The sequence below is a fragment of the Lemur catta genome, chromosome 11 (assembly GCF_020740605.2).
Source record: "Lemur catta isolate mLemCat1 chromosome 11, mLemCat1.pri, whole genome shotgun sequence".
In the NCBI taxonomy this organism is placed as follows: domain Eukaryota; kingdom Metazoa; phylum Chordata; class Mammalia; order Primates; family Lemuridae; genus Lemur; species Lemur catta.
In genome coordinates, this window is record NC_059138.1 from 87,925,966 (window position 1) to 87,940,440 (window position 14,475).

General features: G+C 65.3%; 1 protein-coding gene across 11 annotated transcripts in view; it reads right to left on the bottom strand.

Annotated features, from left to right (window-relative positions):
• Window positions 1-14,475, bottom strand: part of CAMK2B (calcium/calmodulin dependent protein kinase II beta) — a 100,238-nt gene that overhangs the window by 8,589 nt on the left and 77,174 nt on the right. For 4 of the 11 annotated variants that reach the window (XM_045565193.1, XM_045565197.1, XM_045565201.1 and 1 more), the window contains 10 exons: window positions 13,079-13,181; window positions 12,908-12,991; window positions 12,229-12,323; window positions 11,939-12,061; window positions 11,401-11,484; window positions 10,356-10,398; window positions 4,227-4,267; window positions 3,985-4,056; window positions 2,515-2,559; window positions 851-899 (listed from right to left, as the gene is read on the bottom strand). In XM_045565193.1, the coding sequence (XP_045421149.1) occupies window positions 851-899; window positions 2,515-2,559; window positions 3,985-4,056; window positions 4,227-4,267; window positions 10,356-10,398; window positions 11,401-11,484; window positions 11,939-12,061; window positions 12,229-12,323; window positions 12,908-12,991; window positions 13,079-13,181 (739 nt within the window). Of the gene's footprint in view, window positions 1-850; window positions 900-2,514; window positions 2,560-3,984; window positions 4,057-4,226; window positions 4,268-9,263; window positions 9,339-10,355; window positions 10,399-11,400; window positions 11,485-11,938; window positions 12,062-12,228; window positions 12,324-12,907; window positions 12,992-13,078; window positions 13,182-14,475 lie in introns of all 11 variants that reach the window. The other 7 variants (XM_045565198.1, XM_045565194.1, XM_045565199.1 and 4 more) reach the window with 4 other exon arrangements.

Genomic DNA, 14,475 nt, shown 5'->3' on the forward strand with positions numbered 1-14,475 from the left:
CTCAGAAGGGGGAGGCCCGAGGGCTCCATGCTGTTGACCTTGGGGCCTGTTTCAGTCTGTGGGGCCGTCACACAAGCCTCTAGCTCCGGTGTCCGGGGCCTAAAGTCCTCTGCTCTGGGGCACGGTGGACGCCCAGGGCCAGTGTCATAGCTGGGCAGGGTGGGCAGGAGCTAGGCTGCAGCTCAGCCTTCGGGCCAGCGAGAAGTTTTCTTCCCCAAACTGGCAGGATGGCCGAGCCCACAGGCCCTGGGGGCAGTCCTGATAGGCCCTGCCTAGGTCACCATGTGACCGATGAGGGTCCAGGGGCCCCATACGGGTGGCCTGGAGGTGGCAGACCCCATCCTGGGAGAGCATGAAGCACAATGGCCTGGCCCAGCATGGGGACCGGCCGGGGTGGCACAGAAGCCACTGAAGGAGGAGGCGCCGGGGCCAGCAGAGGCAGACACGGACGCGGCCCCTCGGCTGCCCGGCCAGCCGGCAGGTGTCGCTGGGTGGGATGGCAAGCTTAAGGAACTTTAAGAGAAGAACAATAACATCGCGGAGCAAATTCTACCCGCAAACTCATTCTCCCGTGGGAACACAGCTCTGGGCCCCCGGAGCGTGCGGGGATCCTGGTGTGAGGAACCAGCCCCAGTGCAAGGCCACGCGCGGCTGCCCCACTGGGACACGCCGGGACTGCCCGGCCGCCGGTCATCTCAGCCACGCTGCCCACACGCTGGGCAGGCCCGACACCAGGCTTGGGGTGGGACTGCGGCCGCAGGGCCTCCGAGCCCCACGCGCACACACCGGGTGGCGCAGGATGCTGACCCAGCCAGGGCCGCGCGGGGAGCAGGGGCGGGAGCACAGGTACCTTTGGCATCCTCGTCCTCTATGGTGGTGTTGGCGCTGTCCGAAGACTCCTGAGGAGACAGGGGGAGGCGGTGGGTCAGGACGTGGCTGAGGCCAAGCGGGTGCCGCCGAGCGGGTGGACGGGGCTGTGGCGGGGCCAGCCTAGGCTCTGGGACGCACCTCTTCCCCGGCTGCTTTTAGGGGCCTAAAGGCCACAGCCTCGGGGGACACGCCCTCCTGTGGCTGCAGGGCCCCAGCCCCCAGCCCTGGACACCCACGTGGGGCAGTGACCAGGGAAGGCACCCAGCTCTGTGCCGGTCCCGAGAGGACACCCTCACCAGGAAGCCCACACACGCGCCAGCGCAGGCTCGCACGGCCCACACACGCGGGCCTCGCCTGGCTTGCCTGGCAGGAAGACTGGGACGCGCAGCCCTCTCTCCAACAAGAGGAAATCGGGCTTATAAAAATTCTAAAACACAATGGGATTTGGCTCCCAGTGAAGCAGGAGCCCAGCAGCTGGTGCACTCCTGAGACAGAGTGAGAAGCTTCCAGTAGGTCCTCACGGGGCTCCAAGAACCTTGGCCTGGCCTCAGGCAGAGCCCCTGCCACTCACAGCCCCTCCCCCAGGAGAGGTGAGACCCCCGCAGAGCCACCTGCCTCTCGGGCTGGCCATCCAGACAGGCTCTCATCTCACCTTTCTGGTGGCCTTGGAGGGCAGAGGCGGCCCTGCCCTTCCCCCCGCTACGGGGCTGCTGCCCTTCAGATCCGACCACCCGTCTGTCCCCAGGTCCCTGGGAGGCCTGCTCTGCTCCTCAGAAGAAACATCCTAAAAGGCCCCCAGGGCACGGGCACCTGATCTGGACGTGCTGGAATACGCTGCCCTGGCCCTAGACCCAGGTGTAGGCTCACGACAGCCCAGAAGGTTGTCTACGGGCCCTGGCAGGGAGAATGTGACATACACAGGCCTGAGGGACACCCATCCCCAGTTGCCAGCCCCTCGGCTGCCTGGCACCTTGGGTGCCCCCGGACCCCCTGGTCCCCGCCATGGAGAAAGGTATCTTCTGACAATGGGCTGGGCAGTGGCACCTGCCAGAAGGAAGTGGGGGCCCCAGTCCGGGGGCTCTGTAAGGAGCCCGTGCCCAGGCGGGAGCCTGGCCAGAGGGCCGTGCTGGGTGGGGTGGCGCCGTCCCGGCCATCCCAGAAAGGCTTGGCCCCCACCCTTCCCTCCCACCACCCCAGAGAGCCAGCCCCTTCCCCGGCCCCGGGTGATGATGCCAATGTGATGGGAGCTGATGGCCAGAGCGGAGGGCAGAGGAGGAGGCTGCTCAGCAGGAAGCTCTGGGGAGGGAGGGGAGGGGACAGCCAGGAGAGGCGAGGGCGCAGTCCCTGAGGAGTGAGGCCCACTCTGGACATCAGGGGGTCCTGGCCCCTGTGACAGGTGAGCCACTCAGAGCCCCGGCCTGAGAGTGCCGGCCAAACAGGGACTGGGCGGCGCGCCTGGGGCCTGAGCCATCTGTTTTGTCATGGCCCACGCAGGTGGGCTGGGCAGCTCTGCCCTGCCTTGGGGACAGGTGGCCAGGGCCTCTCTTGGCACAAATGCTGCCCGGGGGCAATGCCCCAGAATCCTGTCCTGGGCCCGGTGCCTCCTGCCTGAGGAGAGCGAGAGGAGGAAAGAGGCGCCAGTACCTTAATCCCGTCCACTGGGTTATGGATGACGGTGGTTTGAGGCTCCTACAGAAGAAGGAAGACAGAGGAAGGAAAGAGAGGGAGATGAGAAGAGAGGGAAGCGGAGACCACCAGGAGGAGAGCCGGGAGACAGAGGCGGCGGGCCGGAGCCTGCGAGAGAGGAGAGTGCAGAGCGGAGTGGGGACAGGCATGGAGGCAGTGGCGGCAGGAATGGAACGCACGGGAGCCCCTTCCAGGCCGGAGGAGGGGCCTGCGGGCCAGGTCCGGGAGGGATGGGCCGCGACGGGCCCTGAGAAGCGGCAGGATGTGTGCGGGGGCTGGGAAGGCGGTTCTGCCTTGGGGACTTCTCCCCCACCCTCTGCTGCCTGAGCCCTCTGCCCCAGCGTGGGGGGCACAGGTTTGAAGATGTTGTGGGTGTGGGGGTGGCACATGGGATGGACGGGGTCCGAGATGGGGCTGGCTGTGAGGCTGGCACCAGGATACCCTCCGGCCATGGCCCAGCCGCGCTGTGCCGCTCCCCTCACAGGACAGCCCTCCTCTCCTGGGGCTCAGGGTGGCCATTCGGTAACCCAGCCCTCCTGTGGGCAGCCTGGGGCTGGCCCTCCAAAGCTGACCTGGGGCACCTGAGGACCACCAAGCATGCTTCCAGCGAACTCAGGAACCTGTAGGCCAGCGAGCCCCAAACCTCTTAGGACAGCTTAGGGGACAGCTGTCCTGTAAGGCACACAGCACAGTGCTCCAGCAGGAAGGACAGTGCCCACAGCCCACAGCTCTGCATCTCTGGGAGCACCGCTGTGGGGTTCACCTGGACAGGAGCCCCCCAGGGCAAGGGGCCAGAGCTGGCTGGGCACCCTCTAGGCAGCAGTGAGGGGCACAGCAGGAACGTTGTGGGCACCCCGCCCTCCCAGCATGGGTGCGCTGGCTCCTGAAGGAAACATAGACGATGCCAGCAAGCCCACCCTGGCTGCTACTGGCCCAGACACCTCCCCACTGCACCGCTGTGGCCTTGTCTCTCCCTGGCACGTGGAACGTGTCACTCAAGGGCGCTCCCCCTGGCCGGGGCTCTGGGTCGAGCTGCTGAGGGTAGCAGAGGAGGGTAGGAGGTCCCTGGGGGCTGGGGGTGTCCTCTGCCACACTGACCACCTAAAGCCTCCTGGGGAGACACCCACAGGTCAGCACAGGTGGGAGGCTGGGCCTCTCCCCTGCACCCCGACATCTCTGGGCCCCAGTGAGGGGCTCCCCAGAGCAGCCCTGCACCTGTCTGGACCCGGGCCCCCCCCAACAGTGTCCTCTTCTGTGGGGGCCAAGCCCTCCGCTCCACCACCATCACCGCAGTAGGGGGTGAGAGGCGGGGGGCCAGGCATGTGCTGTCAGAGACAGGCCGGGGGGGCCAGACCCCACCCTCCGCCGGGCCCCTCACAACTGGGGTTGCAGGAGGGGCTGAGAGGCAGGGGCTGCAGAGTTCAGTACCAGGGCGGCAGGAGGCAGCGTCCCTTTCGGGCTGGTGACGGCAGCACTGTTTTTGGTGCTATTCGTCTGGGGCTGTGGAGAGAGGGGAGAGGAGCCCTTAGTCAGGAGAAGGGGCACACCACTCCCCTTCCCCGTGTCTGCCCCGGGTGGAAGGGGCCTTCCAGAGCGGGAGCCTCGGGGGCCGGGGGCAAAGCTGCAGGCTCCGGGCCCCCAGGCGCCCCGAGGCCAAGCAGGCACCTCACCTTGACTCCGTCTGCTTTCTTGTTCAGTAAACTCTTGGCTGCTGCATTGGGAGGGAAGAGGCATCATGAGTGACGGGCCTGGGGCCCCCTGCAGCCCACCCCACCTCACCCCTTCGCCTGCCTCCACTCTCCCCAGGAGCGAGGCCCCAGTCCCTGGGCAGATGTGGCTTCAGCACCCAGGCTGGCTCTGAGCAGGCAGCAGCCCTGTCCTGGGGGGAATGGGCTGGGGCTGCCCAAAGACCCTCGCCCCCAAACTGGCCCCTTCCCCGGCTGTCCTCTATGACCCTGGGGCTCCCACAGGGCACCAGGATTTCTCCTTGGGTGCTGGGGAGCCTCCCGACCCTGTGCCCCTTGGCTTTAGGGTCACATGCAGGCTCTTCCAAGAGGAAGGCAGGACGTGGGCCCCTCCCACGATGGGAACACGGGTCGAGCGGCACCAAGTTGGGATGAGGACAGCTGAACTGGACACCAGAGAGGGGAGGGAGGGGCATGCCCTCCACGGGTCCCCAGGCTCCCAGGCCAGGGGTGCGTGGGCTGCAGCTGGCCACCCACAGAGGCCGCCCCCAGCCCAGGTGCCTGCCCCGCTCTCGGCCCCCCGCCTTTCCTCCTGCACCTGCCCTTGGCGGACAGGACTCAGCTCCGCACCGATGCTCTGGGCTCGGAGCACCCGCGGGGCAGCCTCGCGCTCCCTCCTGAGCTGCCCCCGGCAGCCCTGGCCTTGCGGCCACTTCTTGGTGGGCATGGATGGGCCCACACCGGCCTCTTTGCCCACAAACCTCCGAGGACTCCCCGGGCCCAGCGGCTGGGCCCCCACCTCACCCCAACACGCCCCGGTGGAGGTCAGGATGGGCCTGGGCCAGTTCCCAACATCTACACCCTCCATGGTGGTTAGAATTTTAATCACAGAGCAGAAAAAAAAAATAGGAAGTCAGCTTACCTTACAGAAAAGGAAAGGTGAAGAGGGGAGGGAGTGAGGAAGAAGAGAGAGAGAAAACAAGGTTTGTGTCGGTTCAGGCGGGCAGGCGCATCTACAGGCCCAGGGCTCCCCGAGAAGAGCCCGGAGCAGCAGGGTCAGAGAAGCAGCCAGGCTGGACCAGCAGTGCGAGGGGACAAGGGGACGACGGGGGACATGGGGGGGGGTCCCTCGCCTCTGGGCCAAGCAGGGAAGGCAAGTGGCACAGCACCCCCGCCCGCCTGGTTCCAGGATGCGGCCGGCCAGGCCCTGACATCCAGTTCTCCTGCCTGCCTGGGGGGCCTGTGCTGCCCCCACGGACATGGGCCGAGACGCGGGACCCCGGACTCCTTCCTGCTGGGAACGGATGGGCACACAGAGGCCTGGAGCTGCCATGGCTCTCAAATGCCCCCCACTCCCAGCAGCAGCATCACCCTGTACCATCAGAAATGCAAATTCCCAGGCCCACCCTGACCTCCTGGGTCAGACCGTCTGGGGGGCATCTGTTCCACAAGCCTTCCGGGCAGTTCTGACACTTGAGGCTTGGGTCACCCCCAGTTCATTTCAGAGACCAGGAGGTCTGTCTTGCCCGCTGGCTGCTGGCTATGTCCCTCCCTCCCCAGATGCCCACTGCCGCCACCTCCACGGCCTGGTCCCTCCCGGGCTCTGAGTGTGGACACAGACTCTTGACAGCCCAGTGGCTGCTAGTGACCCTGGGGACCCTGCAGCAGCAGGCGCAGTTTCTGTTCACAGCCTCCCCTCCTCACGGATCTATTAACTCTCAGTTCTGTATCAAGCCCAGGGGCGCTCCCAGGATCCAGAAACCGGATGCCTAGGGCCTTCCCGGGAGCAGTGAAGGGACACAGGCATCCCTCCCATCTCCTGGCATGCCCCCTGCATTCCACCCTCCCAGGCCTGAGGCCCCCACCCCAGCGAAGCTGCAGAGGACCACCCCCACCATGCCAGGGCACCCCTGCCCAGCGCGCTCCTGGGCCAGAAATGCCGACTTCCCACTCCCCACGGTGCAACCTGTGAAAAACCTCTCCTGCATTGTGGCAAACATCTGCCTCCTGGTAAGTCACTGTGGGGGGGCAGGCCAGTCCTGAAGACTTGGGGACGTGTGGCTCCTGGACAGCCCCTCCCCTGTCTGTGGACCCTACCCTCCCTCCTTCCTTCCTCCTCTCCAATGCACACGGCTCATCCCCAGGAACGCCCACCCGAGCGGGCCGGCTCCGGCTGCCCCGGCTGCCCCCAGAGCAGGAGCCGGGGCCAGGCACTGCAGAGGCTGCGGTGGGGCTCCCTGTCCTTGCCGGTGACAGCTGCCCTACACTGCTGGGGAAATGGGCTCCTCCCAGAGGCCCCAGGAAGGAGACAAGGAGCCTCACCTTGAGGACAGTTGCCATGGCGGCTGAGCAGGCAAGCGAGGGCACCCCCATCCCTTCCGGAAACACACATTTCAAACGTGGCCAATTGAAATGGGCGGTTTGCAGAAGGCTGGCTTGACCCCACTCCGTAAGGAGAGCCACACACGCAGCCAGCCCTGTGGCATTTCCGGTGGGCTCTGCACAGCGTGGCCCAACAGCGGTCTGAGACTCCCCTGGGGCCAGCGTGGCACCCCTGGCAGCGGCGCAGGTCGGCTCTTCCCCTTGGCCCACCCGCAGATGACCCTCGCGGGAAAGCAGGCACCTGAGCTAAGCCCACGGGCAGGGTCGGTCCGAAGAGGGTTCCATTTACGTGCCCGAGTCCATCAAAACCCACATTTCCAAACTGCTCCTGAGGACGTTAACAGCATCAGCGGGGAAGAACAACGACAGAAGTTCATACCCAAGGGGCTAGGAAATGCCCCATGTGAGCCCGCCCTCCTCTGGAACTCAGGCCATTTCGGGGGGCAAGGCTCTGGGGAGCCCTGCAGCAGACGCCCCTGTCGTTTTAGTCAGTTCCCAAACACCCTTCCTGGTGAACCCCTTTTGTAGACCCTCACTGTGCACACCTTGGGCACCATGTGGGGCCCACGGGCTGGGGCCATCCTGAATGTGTGGCTCCTGGCATTTCCCTGACGTTCACAACTCCGTCCCGGGACTAACTCCAGATCACTGTGGCCAGAACCCTGTGGACGCCCGTCTACACCAGTGTTCAAGGGCACGGGAGCGTGCCCCGTGCTGTCTCAAGTTAAAAGCATCGATTAGGTGCAGTGGGGACCAGGCTGGACCAGGCAGCCACAGGTGTCCCCGACACCTAGGCTAAGCTTCCACAGGCCTCTGGAGGACAAGGAGGGACCCTCTGCCCCCTACCCTGGCAGGGCACTGCCCATTTCTGGGGTCTCCAGGCCAGGATGACTGCTGTCACCCCACAGCTGGCCAGACAGTAGGGGTCTCCATTGCTCTTACACCTGCTCAATGCAGGACAGACTGCAACATGCTGTTACAGTCAGGGTCTCCTTGCTGACAGAGGGGGACTATGCCACACAGGGGGTCTGACCGACGGTACCAGACTCAGCCATCATCCAAGGAGAAGTGAGACCCCCGCCGTGTGTCTGTGGGTGCAGCTAAGCTGGGTAGACCTAGTGGGGCAGGTGGCCCTGTAGCACCGCCTCCGCCTCGGCCCCCTTGCTGGTCACCCTGAGCCATGCTGGGCTCTGTCCACATGCACTGACCACCCTCCAAGGCAGAGCGGCCCTCGGCGCCCAGGGAGGAGCCGCGCATGCACGGGCCTCATGCACCGTCGCCCCACGTTCACTTGCAGGCAGGCGGGCGGGCGTTGCAGCGGGAGCCCCGGGCAAAGGGCGGTGCAGAGGCGACTGTCTCTCTGCACAGTCCCCTGGGCAGCAGGGCCTCCCAGGAGCCACTAGCCTCATCCTTTCCGAGCCTCAGCCCCTCCCACACGTGCCCCAGAAAAGCCTGTCAAACGAAGCAGACTCAGAACTGCTCTCCCAGGGCGTCGCTGCTGGACAGGTCCACCGGGCTCACGGGAGGACACACTCCCTTCCCCGGGGACGGCCTGAGCCTCCCCAGGAGGACAGTTCTCTGGTTGGGAAGGCTGCGGTGCTCACCCATTGGGTCGTCAGTGGGAGCTGGGCGGGTGGGCCTGGAGAGGGCAGTACCCGGGCGCCCGAAGCCTTGTCCCCAGCCAGTGCTGGAGGCATGACAGGAAACTGTCTGAGCTTGGCTCAGGGAGGACCTGGTTGGCCCATGTGCTCACTGGCTGGCCGAGGCCAGCTAAGCCTGCCCTACACTCTCGCCAGCCCTCAGCTTGGGCTGTGGCTGTGGAGCCCAGGAGGAGGTCCAGGGTCACCTAGCCCTCACAGCATCTGCCCACGGTCACAGCCGGCAGGAGGGCAGGCACTGACCGGGGCCTCTGGGCTCTGGCCCTGGCTCCTGCTGGGGGGAGGGGGTCCGGCCCCGCAAGGCCCAGAGGAGCAGGTGGGCAGAGCCAGCCTTCTCCCTTCCTGGTGCTTGGGGCCAGGTGAGGAGGACCTTGTAGAAAGACCCCAAGAGGAAGCCTTCGAAGTTGCCTCAGTGTGCCCGGAGCCCCCTGGTGCCGGAGCAGCCCATCCTGGGGGATTCTCAGGACAGATGTGAAGGTGTGGGACTCAGCAGCACAGACCACCAGCTCCGGGCAGGCCCCTTGGGGCTGGTTGTGGATTGCCCTGCGGGAGGGACTGACCCAGAGCCCCACGGGCTCCCCTGGGTCGTGCCCCTGCCTCTCTGGCCCTGCTCCCCATGGCTCTCCTTTCAGGAGTCGGACTCCGGCAGCAGGCCCAGGGGCTCCCTGCGGGGTCAAGGCCACTCTGAATGGGGAGTCTCTAGACCCCCAGACCTCAGAGGCCAGGACCGGGAGGCTTGGCGTGGCGCAGGGGTCACCTAGCCCAGCCCCTCCTCTTATAGATGAGGAGTGTGGGGGCTGCTTCCCTCCCCTCGAGGGGGGCTCTGCTGGGATGTGACCACGGCGGGAGCAGGGGCTCCCGGGGGCCTGGCGGCCTCTGGGGCAGCTCTGGAGCCTGGCCAGCGGCTGCGTGCAGCGGGGGGCTGCATGCTGGCAGGAGGGACAGGCGGGAGCGGGTGGGAGGCTGGTCAAGACACATCTACCTTGTTCCACCAGCCCCATGGTGGTGCCGGAGGCCGCGGTGGACATTGTGGCCGGAGCGGTGGTCTGTCTGCCCACTGTTAGCACCGGGTTAGAGACGAGGGGGAGGGAGGGGTGGGCGGACACAGACGAGGGGTGGGCAAGGTAAGGGAAGAAAAGAGACAAAGGAAGCAGAGAAGATTAGAGTTAAAGTTTAGGTGACCGATGGTTCCAGAATCCTTTTCTCCGGAGAGTGAAAACAAGATTGGGCTGATTGACAATGAAAAGCGTTTGCCTCCTTTCTCCTTAGAAAACCCCAGCGGGGGCTTCTCGTGCCCGCAGGGGCGTGGTGGGCACACGGCAGACAGGACAGTCCTATTAGTGTTGGTGTGATGCACCCGCTCCCGGTACGGTATCACAGCAAAAGTAACAGGATGGGGCGGGGAGGGGCGCCAGATGCAGACGGACAACGTGAGACGGATCACAGACGCTCGCACACTGAGTGTCAACGACGGAGAAGCCACGGGCACAGCTCGTCCGGGCCTGGGCCGCCGGCTCCACTCTGGGGCTAACGCCGTCCCCGGGGTGGACCTGCCAGCGCCCTGGGCCTTGGGGGTCTCTAACAGACCCCCGGAGACCTTGCTCCCCCACCGCCCACCCTGAGTGACCGGGGCAGGCGGCTGCAGCTCGTCCAGAACTCAGAAGAAGGCCCACGGAGCCTCCTGCGCCACCCCACGTCCCCTCTGCCCACTGCCCGCACACAACACGGTGCCCAGAGTGCTCAGAACAACAAGGAGGCCACAGAGATGCCCGACAGACGCCTGGACAGACACACGCGGCACTGCGCCCCGGTGGTAGGCAGCACAGACACGTGTCGGGGCAGGGGACACAGACCCGGCACGAAGGTGATGGGCTGGGAGTGGGGTGGACCCAGGGAGGTCGCCCAAGGAGAGAGCCTAGCTGGGCCAGGCGGGCAGGGGGCTTGGAGCTGGGGCAGGGGCAGGTGCAGGCCGGCAGCAGAGGAGGGGGGCCGAGGGGCTCGTGGGAAAGGAGGGGCCTCCCTGGGCAGTCTGGGGGGCAGGGGCAGCCAGTTGCCCTGGAGAGGAAAGTCTCACCTGAGAAATTCCGCGTGGCCAGCATGGTGGTGAGGATGGCCCCCTGGGGAGAGACACAGACAAAGCCAGGGCAGTCCTGTCAGTGCCCCCTGCTGGCTTCTGGCCAGGAGAAGACCCCCAGACGCTCAGGCTCATGGGCGCCTGGCACGACGCGATGACGGCCTTCTAGAGAGGCGAGAGTTCCAGGAACCTGGCAGCGACAGGTCGCCTGCTTCCAGAATTCACACACACCCTGGACCCTAAACCAGCTGGCCGACCACGGCTTCTAAATGCTTCAAGACCCCGCAAGCTTCAGGGGTCACCAGGACCCCCAGTCACCACAGCAGCTCCTCTGGCTCCCTGGAGGCCCCTCCTCTCCCTGACAGGCTCAGGGCAGTGGCGCTGTCCTCAGGACTTTGGGGATAACCACTCCCTCAGAGACCAGCGAAGAGCTACCAGGCTGCTGGTCCCTGGGCACAGGCCTGGGCCTCTCCCTCGGCACCAGGTAGCCGAGGGACACAGCCAGCTCGCACGAGACCGCCACTGTCAGGACCAGCTCTGGCCAGTGGGTGGGCCAGGCATGCTTCTTGTGCCCACTTCCCTCTCCAGCCTCCCCGAGCCCACCCAAGACCAGCACTCGGCCCTGCTCTCCTTACCAAACCTGCTCCGGCTCGGAAGCTTCTGGACTCATTCCATGCTACTAAAGAGAGCATGCCTGCTAGAGGGGGTGTTCCGCCTGCAGAGCCCCAGGTGTGGCACCTGCAGGGACTGTCTCGTACAGCCTCTCCAAGGCTGCTTGGAAGCAGCACAGGTGACTTGGTGGCACTGGCACTGGGCCTGGAGGCCAAGCCCACTCCTGGCCCCAGGCCACCTCTGGGCTCATTCTCAAGCTGGACTAAGTTCACCTGTCTCATCTGGTCTGGAATTTGCCAACATGCACAGTCCTGGGGGCCCCAGCAACTGCTGGGTCTGCTGGGAACCCCCTAGGTCTCCTTCCCTCCAGCATGGGTGCCATGGGGGCTCAGGGAAGCACAGCGGTGCCGGGGGGTAGCGGCCAGTGGCTCACCTTGAGCTTCCTCCTGGCGTTGAACTTCTTCAGACACTCCACTGTCTCCTGTCTGTGCATCATGGAGGCTACTGTGGAGCGTTGCTGCAGGGAGAGGGGCGGTCACATGGCAGCCAGGAGCCCAAGGGGCCAGGAGAGGCCAGGGCAGCCAGGCTCGAGGCACCCTGGAATCCCCATGTGCTGAGAGCCACCAACCACCACTGCAGCAAAAGGCCACCTGTCCCCATGGACCATCCCCACTTGCCTGTGACTCCAAGCCTTGTCTCTTGCTGGCCTTGCCCACTCTGTCCCCCATGGACAGGACTGGGGTCAGGAGGAAGGGGCCTGGTCTACCCTCCAACGCCCTCTGAGCCCCAACCTCACAAACCCACCAGCATGTCCCAAGCCAGAGGCTACAATAACATCCAGGGGTCACAGGGGACCTACTGAATGCAAGGAACAGGACCCCAGGGCCCTCCTAGGGCCCTCGTCAGGGGAGTGGTCTGAAGCTACCTCCACCGGGAGCCCCTCCCCGCTGTGGGTGCCAAGGACAACTCACGCAGACCCACGGGTGCTTCAGAGCCTCGTGGGCTGTGATGCGCTTGGCGGGGTTGATGGTCAGCATCTGGTTGATGAGGTTTTTGGCTTCAGGAGTGACAGTGTCCCACTCGGGGGATGGGAACTGCAGGAGAAAAGGCACGGCTGAGTCTGAAGCCCCCTCCCCAAGCCCCTCATCTGTGGGCTTGGCCACAGGTGGCTTCACCCCACTCTCAGCCTCTTCCCAGGCCGCCCCACCTGCCACACCCAGGGGCAGGGGGCGGGTCAGAGCAGGGTTCCAGGTGCACTCACGTCGTAGGCACCGGCCTTAATCTGCTGATACAGCTTGTGCTGGTCCTCGTCCCAGAAGGGCGGGTAGCCCACGAGCAGGATGTACAGGATCACCCCTGCGGATGGAGCCCGTGAGCACCGTGCCCACGTGCAGGGCATGGCCATCCGTGGGGCTCCTGCCCTGCACCCCGACACCGGCTCCCACGCTTGTGAGGGCACCGGGGTCCACAGTGTTCCTTTGCCCTCGGCACCATGCTGGAGACACACGGGCAGAATGGCACAACCAGCCCCCCACCACCCTGCCCCACGCCCAGGCCCAAGGCCAGCCCCTCTGCTGTTCCCTGCCTCTGTGGGAGGGAGCCCACACCCAGGGAGGTGGCCCTGCTATGTGGCCCGACAGCCCCAACCCCTCCACTCCCATCTGCCCATGTGCTCCTTCTGGCCCAAACCTCTGCCCCAAGTGCAGGCAGACACCAGGTGATGGGCCAGGGGTCACGTTAGCAATTCTACTCTGGGTAGGGCGGGGGCTCCAGGCTGTGCAGCAGAGCCCTGCCAGGGTAAGCTCAAGGGCAGGTCTGGCACAGACAAACCTGGCGCAAGGCAAGACGTGCCGGTCAGCTGCATGCTCCAGGACAGGGATGGTAGCCCTGAAACACCCCAGAACACCTAAGGGCCCACCATGCCCTAGGCCAGGCCTCACCACATGCCCAGATGTCCACGGGCTTGCCGTATGCCTCTTTGCGAAGGACTTCAGGGGACAGGTAGCCCGGTGTGCCAGCAAACCCTAGTGAAAGGGAAAGGGGCCATGAGGGGCCACCAGCACCTCCCTGCGCTCCGCCCACTGCCCAACGCCCCCATCCCAGGCACTCACCAAACCATGCCTGCTGGTCCCCCTGCACCTCGATGGCCAGGCCGAAGTCCGCCAGCTTCACTGCAGCCCCTTTGCACTTGCTGGCCAGGAGCAGGTTCTCTGGCTGCAGGGAGGTGACCGGCACGAGGACGAGTTGTTCACACCCGGGGGTGTTACAGGAGGGGACGGGGGACACAACAGAGACAATTTGCAGGAGACGGGTACAGAAGTCTGACCCCCTGCCCCGTAGTGTCCATATGCCACAGCTAAGCCTTCGCCCCTAGGCCTGCACCCCACAGCCAGTCCGTCCCAGGGACAGGGACAATAGCCCTCAGCCAGGGCTCAGATCCCGCTGAAGAGGGGTTTGAGGGCCACTCGGACGGAAACCTTGAGCTCACCCTTACAAGCAAACTCGACGCTCCCCACAGTGACCTCCAAAGGGCAAGGTGCCCCAGCACGCGGGGCAGCCAGGACATCTACCTGCCAGGCACGGTCCACCCACCAGGGTCCCCTGGCTCTGGAGGGCCCACCACACGGGGCGAAAAGGAGGCCCCTGCCTCCTTTGGGCGCCCTTGGGTAGGGAAGGCTCCTCAGGCCCTCCCTCGGGGAGCAGCACCCTTGCTCAGGCTGGAGGGACGTGTGTCCCCATCCTGCAGCAAGGTCAAGGAAGCTGCTGTCCCCAGACTGAGGACACTTGATTCTGAGGGCCTGGGGGGCTCCCCGGGCTGCTGCGTCTCCTGGGACCATCCTGTTCCAGCTTCCAAACCCGGTAGGGCCTGGCCTATCCCTGTGGCCTCATCACCTACCAGCCGCTGGGCTCAGCGCCCTGCAGGGAGCTCTCGGCTGCTGGCCTTCCCAGCCCGTGGCCACCAGGGGGCTCCCTGGGGCCTTCAGGTCCCCTTGGCTGGGCTCCCAGGCCGCCCTTCCCTTCACGCAGTGCCACGAGAGATCCTGGCACCTCATCCCCTGACGCACCGCCTGCAGGGATCACACTGCCACTTCACAAGCCACCGAAAAGGACAAAACACTGCCACTCAACCTGCTTTTTAATGCTGAGTGTAAATATCAGAGATTTTTAAATGTGCAAAAGTGGCCCTTAGGATCCACGAGCTACACTAACCCCACGTGGGCAGACTCCTGGTCCCCTGAGCTGCGAGCGCCCCACACGGCAGAAACCCAGAGCTTCCTCGGGGAGCTCCAGCCCTGCCCTGCTGAGCTGGTGGGGTCAAGGCCCTGTGCCCCCTTGGAAGTGTCAGGGGGCCCTGTTCTCCACCTCGACCTCTCTGTCTCTTCAGGTGACAGGCTGGGACACATGCATCCCTGCCCGCTGAGCACCGACCCAGAGGCCCCACGCTCCCTGCACACGTGGCTGGAGGAGGCTGGGAGAGGCAGGGCCTGTGGGCTGGGGCCCAGCACAC